Source organism: Arachis duranensis, chromosome 4, assembly GCF_000817695.3.
Source record: "Arachis duranensis cultivar V14167 chromosome 4, aradu.V14167.gnm2.J7QH, whole genome shotgun sequence".
NCBI lineage: Eukaryota > Viridiplantae > Streptophyta > Magnoliopsida > Fabales > Fabaceae > Arachis > Arachis duranensis.
The window spans coordinates 4,907,191-4,919,388 of NC_029775.3; the positions used below are offsets into that span (position 1 = coordinate 4,907,191).

At 27.8% G+C, this 12,198-nt stretch overlaps 1 protein-coding gene across 1 annotated transcript; it reads right to left on the reverse strand.

Annotated features, from left to right (window-relative positions):
* Positions 1–5,009: 5,009 nt before the first annotated feature.
* LOC107482975 (chitin elicitor receptor kinase 1-like) lies at positions 5,010–11,434 on the reverse strand. The gene is made up of 12 exons (XM_016103573.3): positions 10,745–11,434; positions 8,391–8,424; positions 8,262–8,266; positions 8,006–8,161; positions 7,539–7,732; positions 7,372–7,461; positions 7,199–7,292; positions 6,958–7,109; positions 6,747–6,838; positions 6,223–6,361; positions 6,018–6,116; positions 5,010–5,359 (listed from the first exon to the last, which is right to left on the reverse strand). Exons 1-12 carry the CDS (start codon positions 11,397–11,399, stop codon positions 5,195–5,197), a joined length of 1,875 nt encoding a protein of 624 aa, XP_015959059.1. The 5' UTR covers positions 11,400–11,434; the 3' UTR covers positions 5,010–5,194.
* Positions 11,435–12,198: the final 764 nt, after the last annotated feature.

The following is a 12,198-nucleotide window of genomic DNA, read 5'->3' on the forward strand; positions in this document are numbered from 1 at the left end:
TTTTTAAAAATAAAAATTTAAATTTAAATAATAATTTATATCTAAAATATTTTCATTTTAATTAATTAATTTTAAATTTATTTTTTGTTTAAATTAAATTAGAATTCAGCTTTTCTCATATAAATTTATAATCATTTTTTCTGTCTATTTTCTAATTTTAATTTTTTAGTCTTAATTTTTTTATCAAACGCTACCTAATTAATCAATAAAATAGGTGAATGAACATGGTTTTTTGCTACAGAACTTCAAATCCAGCTAATTAAGCTAACATCATATAGATCATGCCACATGAAAATGTAACGTGAAGGAAACTTTTTTTAATCAAAGAATATTTTAATAAATAATATGTATGAGTACTGAATAGTATCATTTTCCAAACTTGAAAACACCCATAGGGGCTTTAGTATATAGGACTTAGTTCCCAATCAATGACATTCTTTTAATTTACAGACTAAATTAATTTCTAGCCTATATTTTATTGTTCAACACTTCTAGCTACTTGAAGGTAACTTTTTCCTCCTGTTATCGTTAAAGATGATAAAAGATTTAATGGTCCTAAAACATTTGGACTATTAGATGATTTTATAATAAAACATATTTTTTAAATTTTTAATAACTATTAAATAATTTGTTTCTAATTTTAATAGAAGTCTGTTATCACACTTCAATCTAATTCAGGAACTCTCAATTTCGTGTGATTCCTCTGGTAATGTGCAGAGCAGCCATTCCTCTCACCACGGTGGAGTCTTTTTCTTGAAAGCGAATGGTATAACTTTTGAATTCCTCAAGTATTGGAAATTGTTCAAGTTTCATGCAATTCATACTTTTAATAAACACTAACACTTGACCTTAATGAAATTAAATTTTTCTCAATAAAAAAGTTCATTTAGACAACCCCCAATCTTATGTATCACAACATATGATTAAAAATTGTAAAGTAATATGATTTTCGTAAAAATTAATTGATTGGTCATATTACCCAATCGATTGAACTATGACTAGAATGTAGGTATTTTATAATTCATCGATTGTTTATATTATCCAATCGATTGAAGACCGCTATTAAAATAATATATGAAAATTTAATCGATTAGTACGATAATACAATCAATTGAATTTTGTACGTGATTAATGGTATATTTCAATTCAATCGATTGGTATGATCATTCAATCGATTGAAATGTGACGTAAATAAATTTTTTTCTGTATTCAATCGATTGGATTGAATTTTGAATCGCACCGTTCTCAATTTTCATATCATTTTTATAAATTTTGAATTGATTGGGTTATGGAAATTCAATCAATTGATTTTCTAAGAAACACAATTTCAAAATCCTCGACGGATGTAATGGATCAAAGATAAATTTTTAATCGATTGGAATTGCCAAAAAGTTATTATGATCAATGAAAAATCTAATTCGTTATTGTTTTTGTTTTTTATTATTAATAAACATAATAAATGAATGATAAAATAATAATTTATAAAATAAAAAATAATTTTTATAATTAAATAAAATATACGAGATTAATTTGTAAATTAAATTAGAAACAGACTATTTAGCAGTTATTAAAAAACTTAAAAAACATGTTTTGTTACGAGACCATTTAATAATCCAAACGTTATGGAACCATCGAATCCAGTGCCGTTAAAGATTAAATACATCAAAACGATTTGTTACTCAATTTACTATTTCTTTATAATTCAATTTATGATTTCATCTACTTTAACATTAAACCAAACAATCAAACATATATTTTTGAGTAAAATTTCATTCCAATCTCTAATCATTTTGTTAACTTTCATTCCGCCTTTTTACTGACTGGAAAATAACATTGTGCGTGGCCTCTAATGATAACTATGTTAGATTTTTTATCCTTTTCGTTAATGTCTCTGTCTATAAAACAAATTTTGTCTATGTATTATGCTAGCTGATAACGTGTTAAAGAACCATTTCAAGGGACAAAATATTCTTTACCGTCTCATTAATACAGTAAGATAGGAAAATTAAACCCTTAAAAAAATTTAAAAAATAATTTAAATTCCTAACTAATTTAAACATAGACACATAAATTCATAATAAACTATGAAGTATCACAATTATCCCTAAATTTTAATAAGCCATTATATTTGCTCTACTGGTTATTAGCCTTGGTTGATGGCAGCATCACATTCTTGGTTCTCCTTCTCTTTTTTTTTTCTCTACAAACTACAAAGTCTAGATATAAACACAGTAAAAGTATCAACCCGGTCTCTTTCCATTTTTCCGAATAACAAAGCGACCCTTAACTAAAAATACGTTCCATTACGGTACCCTGTATTTCGTCTATCAATCCGATCTCTTTCTTTGTAATTCTGAATTTTGGATTTTATATTTTTTTAATAAAATTAAATATTCTCTTTGCTTTTTTAAAAAAAAATCTTTTAGCCAAATTTAAATGGTATAGTTTTTCAACATCCTATTAGATAACTTAAATTTTTAAAATTTGTTTCTTTTACAAATAGTTTAAAATTTAATTTTAAACATAGTTAATCCTTTAAAAAAAGTTTAAGCTAAAATTCCTATATAAGTGACTAAATTGTATAAAGAAAATACTACTTGTACAATAAAATTCAGTATTTGGTCAGTCTTTAATATTATTTAATTATTTTTTAATTAAAATATATTCCTATTTTATAGGATACACATTTATAATTAAAATTAATTTAAATTTAAAAAATTAAAATTTCTCTAACTTCCTACCCACTTTATAATTAGTTATTATTTTCTTCTTTTACGTCTATCTGTAACTCTATTTTCTTTTTTCTTCTATTCTGCTGCAAAAAAAATTCAAAGTCAAAGAATTCAAAGTCAGTACATTTTTAGAAAAAATTAATCCCTTATTTATTGTACCTTTGATAAAATGCAGGATCTGTTTTACGACATTCTAGTCAGTAGCGGAGCTTGAAACAAAATTTTGGGAGGGCCAGATAAAAAATAATTGTTAAGATGCTTTTCATATGAACTCCATTTAAGATAAACTCGTCTAACCTCATCTCTCTGATTTGGATGATATTCCCAAATTTAAAGTCGTTTTCCAGGACCTCGTTCCAAAGAATTAAGGTCAAACTCATCAGATACAACTCTTTGAACTTTTGAATGTTGTATCTCATTTTTTTTGTGACTCATTAAAGTAGAAGAACTATCTATAGGTGTTGATATTGTAAAAGTTATATGTTCTCCTTCTTGAATATTAGCCTTCCTCTTAAAAAATGTATCAATTCTTTGATTTTTCATTATTATTTTATATAAAAATTTAAATATATATCCTGTAAAATATGTAAAAAAGAAGTTAGAAAGACAAATATTAAAATTTATAATATTTATTATATTTGAACTCAAAGGTAGAGAGAGTGTTGCTTATTGAATAGAGAGCTACGAAATGCGAATACACTAAATTCAGTCCAAATCCAATATGTTTTGAATGTTTAACTAAGCTCCGCCCCTGTTTCTAGTGATAAATGGTCGAATATAATTATATACACAAATTAAAATATTTTCAATTGTAGTTTTATTTTAATTGTAACACATCTAAAATTTTAAGTTACACAGAAAATATTTTTAAAACACATCCAAAATCATAAATCTAAAATTTAAATTTAAACATTAAAAAATAATTGTAACATATCTAAATTTATGAAGTTATACCAAAAATATTTTTGAAACAGATCTAAAATCATAAATCTAAAATTTAAATTTAAACATTAAAAAACAATTGTAACACATCTAAAATTATAAAGTTATACAGAAAATATTTTTAAAACACTTCCAAAATACAGAAATTGCACATGAAAAAATAATTTAACATTGCAATATATATGAAAATCTCTTCAGGCCATCTTATTCGATTTTTTATTTCAAAAAAATAAAAAATTTATACAGAATAATAAAAAAAATAATGGTGTCAGAAACCCATCCAAACCTTAGGTAAGTTTTCGGCGTGGCGACGTTGATGCGGACGAACGGCGATGACGAGGAGAAAGGCGGCGACGAAGATGAGGGTTAACGAAGGGAAATGTGGCGTTGTGAATGAGCACTGAGAAGGAGGAAGGCAACGTCGAGAATGAGCGCAGAAGAGGAAGGTGGCGCGGATGAACGACGGCAGAGAATAACTTCTTGATGTGCACCTCTGAGGTTTTTCATGTGCGCTGAGGATGACTTCCTTGAGTGTTTTGTACGGATTTAGTTAATAATTAGATGGTTTAAAATTTATTTTATAATTTTAAATTTTGAATAATTTAATTTTTAGATATGTATTTAAATTATAATATATTAATAATTAAATATATTAAATCTGAAACAGAAATTTAAAATTTAAATTTAAAATTTTAGTTTTATTTAGTTTGTATTTTGAATATGTATTTAATTTTAAAAAAACAATAAATCTATTCATAATTTTTAAATGTGTTTATTTTAGTTTTTTTTTTAAATTATTGTAATAAAATACTAAATATTATACCATTTTTAAGATACCTAGTTGAATTGATTATATAATGATAGTTGAGATTCAAGACTGTGCATTCCTGAAGTTTTAATTGTACTATTGTTGTTTTTGAGATTAAACTTAGCACAATTAAATATGTGTGCAAACTATGTTACATGTTCATAATTATAAAAAGACGTTGTTTCTACTTTAATTAACACAAAAAAACAAACATATTTAAAATTTTGTTAAGCTTAATAAATAATCTATTTTAATACTCCTAAGGAGATTATTTTGTATTCAATGACAATTCAAAGGATTTTTTTTAGTACCTGGTAACTTAATTTTCTTTTATGTCTGAGTTCTAATTTTTTTAAAATAATTGTTAAACATAATAGATCTTGTGTCCTAGGCAATCTAAAAGTATAATAAAGTGAATATATACAAGTATACAACACCTAAAAAATTAAATATAGAATAATAGGAATTGAACATTATAAGATCCTCATTGCTGGGCATCTTTGAAGACAAATAAAAGATATATAAAATCTAAAGATATATTTATATATATAATCTTGTTTTTATCTACAGATTCAAAGTAGAGATTAGAATCATGTCATGAATAATACTAGATTGTTCGTGTTGAGAAAATTGGGAGTTCTATATTGCTTGAGAGCAAAGAAAAACATGTATATGTAAATATATGACTATGAGTAACTCCACTAAGCTAAGGCTACCTTCCAGCCATTAGATGCACCAAAGCTTGGTTTTCATAGAAAGAGCCAACATCCCAATCCTCAGTTGCTGACGAAAGTGTCATTAATGCTACCACAATTGATCTCATGCTTGGCCTTAGTTGAGGATTTTCATGTGTGCATGCTCTAGCAAGTTGACACATCTACAAAAGTCAAAGTCAAAGTCAACAAAAAAAAGCAGAATGAATTTTCAGTTTGTTGTTTGTTCTTATCCTATCTCAACTTACCATTTGATGTCCACTAGTGTACTAATAAAAATATTTAGTAACAAAAAAATATTAATTAAAAATGGTCAAAATTTATTATTTTTAATTTTATTTAATGTATTTTATAATAAATAAATATTAAATAAGATAAATTTAAATTATTTAGACCGATTTTTTTTTATTTTTTTTACATTATCGATATTTTAATTAAAATTCTGTATTTTATTGCACTGACTTTTATTAAAATTATTTTTTTGGTACGGAATCAATTATATATAATAGAAAGTAAACATTCATACAAAATTACATTAATTAAGTTGTTTTTATGTGAAGATCATAAGTAAAACTGTTAAATTATTATATTTGAGTTATCTTCGTATTCGTATAGAGATCATAAGTAAAAATAATTTTACATAAATAGTCACTAAATTAGGATCATGTTTTATAAAAATATAAAAATATTATATGTCAGGTAATCATTTAAACCTCAATAAAAATTAATATGTCTTTAATTTAATATCGAATATAATATCCTCCAATATTAAAACGTTGAGTGTAATTTCTCAACAAGTTCAACTGTTCAAGTAATAATCACCTTAAATACAGAGTCAACAGGGTAGTTGTCACCAAGTCTAGGGTCAACATATTTTGAAAGATCTTCTTTTGGGTCTGTTTGACTAAGAACCTCTTCAAACTGCAATTTTTTCCCACAAAGAAAGTGAAAATATATTTGATTGGAATGTGTGATGAGTTATAAATAGTGATTAGACCAACAAAAAAAAGAAAAGGAAAAAACAAACCAAGGCAACTAGCCCTTTTGATTCAGTCACAATCTCATTTGTCTTGATAATAGCTTCCTTTCCGGATATGAGTTCATAGAGAACAACACCAAAAGCATATACATCTATTTTGGGGGAAACTTCACCATACTGTGCATATCTGCATAAAAAGTATGCACTTGGTCAATATATACATAGTTAAGAAAAGTTTTGTACTATTAACACATATTTTGAAACTCCAAATGAATCAAACACCATAATCAAGCAGCTACTAATATTATAATGTATAGTATATATTGAAAAATATATGGATAACATGAATAAACTTTTTTTTAGTGGTCTATTTAAGAGTTTAATTTTGATGTACTGATAGAGTAAATATTTTTGCTAAGGTAATCTTACATAATTGAATGCATATGTAAAACTGTTTTATAGTGACAGTATATCAAAATTAAATTTACTTATCAAAAGATAAAAAACATATTGAAAGAAACATTGCAGGAACATCTATAGGTAAGGAGTTAAATGGTAAGTAAGAATCATACTCTGGAGGCATATAGCCAAATGTACCAACAAGACGTGTCTGTAATGAAGAGCTACCATATTCAGTCAATCTTGTTAGACCAAAATCTGCAACCTGTGATAAAGGTAGTAAACTCAGCATTCAACTTTCTGGAAATGCATATCCAAATTCAACAGATTCTGGATCAAATCTATTGCAAAATAACAGTGATAAGCGCTCGATGCAACACAAACCTTTCCGCGAAAGTTTTTGTCTATCAAAATGTTTGCTGACTTAATATCTCTATGGATATAGACAGGAACTGTATGCTCATGAATGTATTCCAGTCCTCTTGCTGAATCCAGTGCAATTTGAACTCTAATAGGCCATGATAATGAATCCCTCCCTATGTAGCAACTATATTAATTAACAATCTCCAAACTGAAACCAAAACTATGAGATCATGAATGAATTGTTCTTATTTATTAAATTTACCTGAGCCACGCAAATGTTGACTTAGATTGCCATTCTCAATGTATTCATAAACCAAAAATAAGGAGCCTTCAACACAGTATCCTATTAAACGCACCTGCATAAGTAACATACATTAAAATTATGAATCCTTCACAATGCAATTTGAATAAGATGAAGCAAAAAGTCATTCATACCAAGTTCAAGTGATGGACGTGTGTTAGAACCTTGAGTTCAGCAAGGAATTCTTTTGATGCTTGCATATCCATTCTCTTAATTGCCGCTTTCTGCAAAATAGAATTGCATCTCAATCTAGAAAACATTCTTATGATTTAATAGAGATTTTAAACAGCATGTGACAGACCTCATCCCTAAGCTCTGCATAGTATACAGAACCAAAACCACCTTGACCAATTTTGTTAGCTATGCTAAAGTCATTAGTAGCTTTGGCCAACTCTTCATATGAGAACTCCACTGACTTGTCAACTGTAATACCGGTCAACCTTGGCGAAATCACAGGGGAAGATTCTGATCCCTTACTCAACCTGCTTCCACAACCTAAATAAGATTTATTTTTATATTCACATTTCAATTTCATCTCCAAAAGCAAAAATCTTACATTACATTATTACAAACAAGGCCAAAACGTTGAGGCTAAAACACACTTATCTGTCATACATTCTGATAAGTATACTATTCAATCATAATGTTACTTGATTAACTAACTCATTAGTCATTAACCATAGTATCATCAGAATGATTAAGTAAAATAAAGCATGAATGCTTGGGAGACATTATAGCATTGAAAGAAAACAAGCTAAGAAAGGGTACCATGTTGGAGTTGAGTAAATTGATCATGAGGGAGAAGGGACACCTCAGCCACCACTTTCTTTCTTCTAAATAGAGCAAAATAGAGAACAAGTGCCAATAGTAATAATCCAGCAACAGCACCTCCAATAATGCTAGCAATGGCTCCACCAGAGATTCCTGTTTAAACAAATTGGTACAACAACAACAATGTTACCACCTCATAGCAAAATCACTCACCATGATTACTTATGACCACACTTAAGAGTGTTAGCATCACCTGATCTGCAAAAGAGAGAGAAAAAAAAGGTATAAATGTTGCAGTTATTAGAAAAACTTAGAACAGAATTGACTCATTGCAAAGAATTGAATAATGTTAAAACTTAAATTGGGCAAACTATAAGCCTACCCCAATGGCAGTGGCGGAAACTTTCCATTTTCATCTGCATTTAAAAGCACAAAAGATCAGCAATTAATGCATACAATTTTTTTCTGTAGAAAATCAATCACAAAATACTTGACAATTCTTTTAAGACAAAGTTTATCTCAATTTAAAGATTTGCATGTCATTTCTCTATATAAGAAAAAATGAATGCACCAAGTATATGCGTTTTATTCTTATTAGTTGAATGATTTATAATTTTATTAACATAAACTGAAATTATATAATGATTAAACTACACATATTTTAATTGATATTAATTCTCACTCATTAGGTGTTCTAAAAGGAAATACTGCCAACTGAAATTATCTTCTAACTTTATTAAACTAAAATATACCTGCTTAGCCGCCTGTCCAGGTAATATTATTGTTAGTAACATCATGTTTCTTCTATACTAAATAAATATGATATTTATTAGACTGGAGTATTGGAATTTAAGATTAATAACAGAATTTATTATTTTTATTAATATTTTTAATTATCAATACAATTTATTTTGTCAAGCAGTTTAATAATATTTTTAAACTATATTTTTAAACATTATTAGTTAACAGCCAAAGAAATAACTTTAGCAACAAAGGTGAAAAAATTTGGTTTTCAAGAGAGCTGATAGATATTTTTTTATTGCAACTTGTAAATAAATATGAAGAGATTATACTATTTGAACTGATGGATATCAACAATAGTATAATACAATTACATATAATATCAAACAATAAATCTTCTTGACGAAGTGACAAATTTTATTGCAATTCTGATCTATGTTTTGTTTCATAAGAAATTATCGTCAGGCTAAATAAGAAGCGGACAAATATGAACGAAGCGTGATCTCTATTATTTATTTATTTTTTTAACAACTCTCGGTCTCCAAACCTATTATCAGAAGGGATCATAAAAATAATACACCAGCAAGATTTTTTTCATTCCATTATTTCGTTTCATTGCTAGACTAATAAAATAAAATTAAAATGTATTTTTTATTTCTGTAAGTTGATAGTTGTGGAGATCATAATTGTTAGAACGAATCGGTAATTGAATTAGTTAAACTATTAATTTACTAATTTAATTAGTGAGTCATTAATTGAATTGTTTAATTATAATTAATAAATATAAATTTTAAAAATATAATTTAATTTAAATATGTTATGTACTTAGAAAAAACAAATATAATGAAAACCAATTTGATCTAGTGGCACAAAAAGAATTATGGAGGAGGCTTTTTTGTTAATGTTGACTGATTTTAATCTCTTTTCTTCCTTAAATAGTTAGAATGTTAGACCGGACTAATTTAAAATTGGATTCACCCATTTTTCAGTCGAATTTTTTCAGTTGAACTGATCCATCTCGTCCAATTTTAACAATTATGGTCGAAATTATTGTTTTCCAAAACGGCCGAATATACTGAATCAAAAGGAGAATATATGCCTCTTATTCGTTGAAATAATTAAATATACGTTTTTAATTAAAAAAAATGCACGTAGACATTCTGTTTGGACCTCACGAAAGAAGAGGAAGTCGTAACCCTCACCAAAGGCGAGAAACCACCGTCTCGGCGAGGAAGTCTCAACCTTCACTAAAGATGTTTGAAACTCATGTACAAACTTAAAACACCATTCAATTTCAAGCAAACGGTTTCTCAAATATATAAACCAAAAAATAATTTCCACACCATACATGATCTGCCTTGAAATTAAAAGATAATTTTGTAGGTCAAGAATTTGATTTTTAGTATAAAATTAATTTACACTTTTAGGATAAGTGATTTTATAACATCAAATGTTTATTATCCTAGTATTCGAATTATTATTTTGAATAATATAAAATATAGATGATGTTCATCTTTTAATTCAATAGCTCATTGTACATATTTTACAAATATTCTATTTGCTCCTAAATCTTTTTTGTGAATCTGGCCAAAGCCAAACTAGAGCTATACCTAATAATAATTAAGCGCACAAAAAATACAACTTCACATACAGTTGAAAGGCCAAAATTGGAACCAATTTTCTATTTATTTATTTATTAAAGTGCGACTATTTGTCTGAAGATATTTTTATATAAAATAATTATTAAAAACAGTTAAATAATTTGTTTTTAAATTTAAAATTATAAAAGTTAAAAATTTAATTTAATTTTTAAATTTTTTTGATATTATAATTTTAAGTGAGTTAATCGATTTTATAAAATGTATATTAGATCTGACGATTTTATTATAATTTAAATATTGCTATGATTTTATGTTTTACTACTTAATTTATTTTTCTCTATTTTATATATGACCAGTTGCATAAGAAAAATGCATAAAATACAGCTACACGTACCTTTGGCCGGCACAAAAACAATCCCATTCCCGGCACCAAAATCAGAGCCCTGATTGTACCTCTGCAGCAACTCGGCCGGCACGGCGGATTCGGCCGCCACCGTCTTCAAATCCTGGCCGATCCTAAGGGGATACGTGGCAAACAATCCATAATCCTTAGACACATGTATATCTCCGCATGAACAATTTACAGTTACATTGATCTGAACACCATCAGGAATGTTTAAAGCTGGATAGCTATTAACCCTACTTAGCCACTCCTCAGTTGTGAGGTTTGAGAAAGCAACATGAGCAATGTTATTGTACGTGTCACCGTGATGTGTTTCGTATGAAAAAGTGTGACCTAAGAAATCACCGTTCAAGCAGTCACATGAGAAGGGAACGTTGATCCTTTCTTGCTTATCAATGGAATCTGGGTTTTTTATTTCAGGGTTGTATTTCAGAATCTCTGACTGTGGTTTTCCGAAGATGGTGGTGATGTAAGTGAGGTTTGTTCCTGGCCATAGGTAGTAGGAAGCTAGTGCAAGGTTGCACCCAGAACTGCATTTAGCTTCGGATTTTGTGGTTGTGGCAGTGAATAAGAGAAGGTAACAGAGAATAAGGAGATCAATCAATGGAACATGCTGCTGTTTTCTTGCGTTTGGCTTTCTGCTCATTTTTGTGCTTATGGGAATGGAAAAATCGTTGAGAAGTTGGACCTTGGACGAATATAAATATAACTAATTTATATGTGTTATGTAAAAATTACTAGAATATATAAAATTTAATATATTGTTAATATTAGCAAAAAATTGCTAATACTTTAGTATTTGTGTTTATTTAAATTGTTTTGAAGCATTGTCATGTTTAATTTAAAATTGGATGTTTGCGTGGAGAATATGACTACTTAAGCTTCATCTGGAAAGGGAAGCAAGCGTAACTCCAAATGGGCGATTTTCAAATGTTTAATAGTTACAAAAGGTTAGTACAATATGAATAAATAAAAGGAGAAAAATGTCACTTTCTAAAACGCTATCAACTAGGTATTATAAAGAAAATGGAGATGGTAGCGAATTTCACACTTAAATCAGTTAGAACCTTATACAGTATACTTCAAGTGGATAAAAATTTCTCAAGTTTTATCTGTGTGTAAATTTTGTAATGGTATATATCATACTCAACAGATTTTATTACATGCTCTCATGTGTTCAATTTTGTAATAATGTTGATGATTTCCTTGAGCAGACACTCGTTGAAAGATGGGGACAAATTCTGTGCCAGTATGATGAGAGAATCATCAAGATATAAGAACTTAGTTAACCACGTTTACCGAGCTACTTGAATTATTATAGGTACTGCAAAAATGATTTTGAATGGAACAACTTGAAGCGCCTAGCTTTTAAGGTTTGTAATTCAATAACGTTTTCATTGTATTCAGAATGTTGATGATAATGCTAAAATTTATTCAAATTACCA

Excerpts from the sequence above, each read along its gene's own strand:
- LOC107482975 (XM_016103573.3), bottom strand. The coding sequence starts at position 11,399 with ATGAGCAGAAAGCCAAACGCAAGAAAACAGCAGCATGTTCCATTGATT. Across the intron at positions 7,293-7,371 it reads ACGTCCATCACTTGAACTTG|GTGCGTTTAATAGGATACTG; the intron begins GTATGAATGACT and ends TTACTTATGCAG. Across the intron at positions 7,110-7,198 it reads TCAACATTTGCGTGGCTCAG|GGAGGGATTCATTATCATGG; the intron begins GTAAATTTAATA and ends GTTGCTACATAG.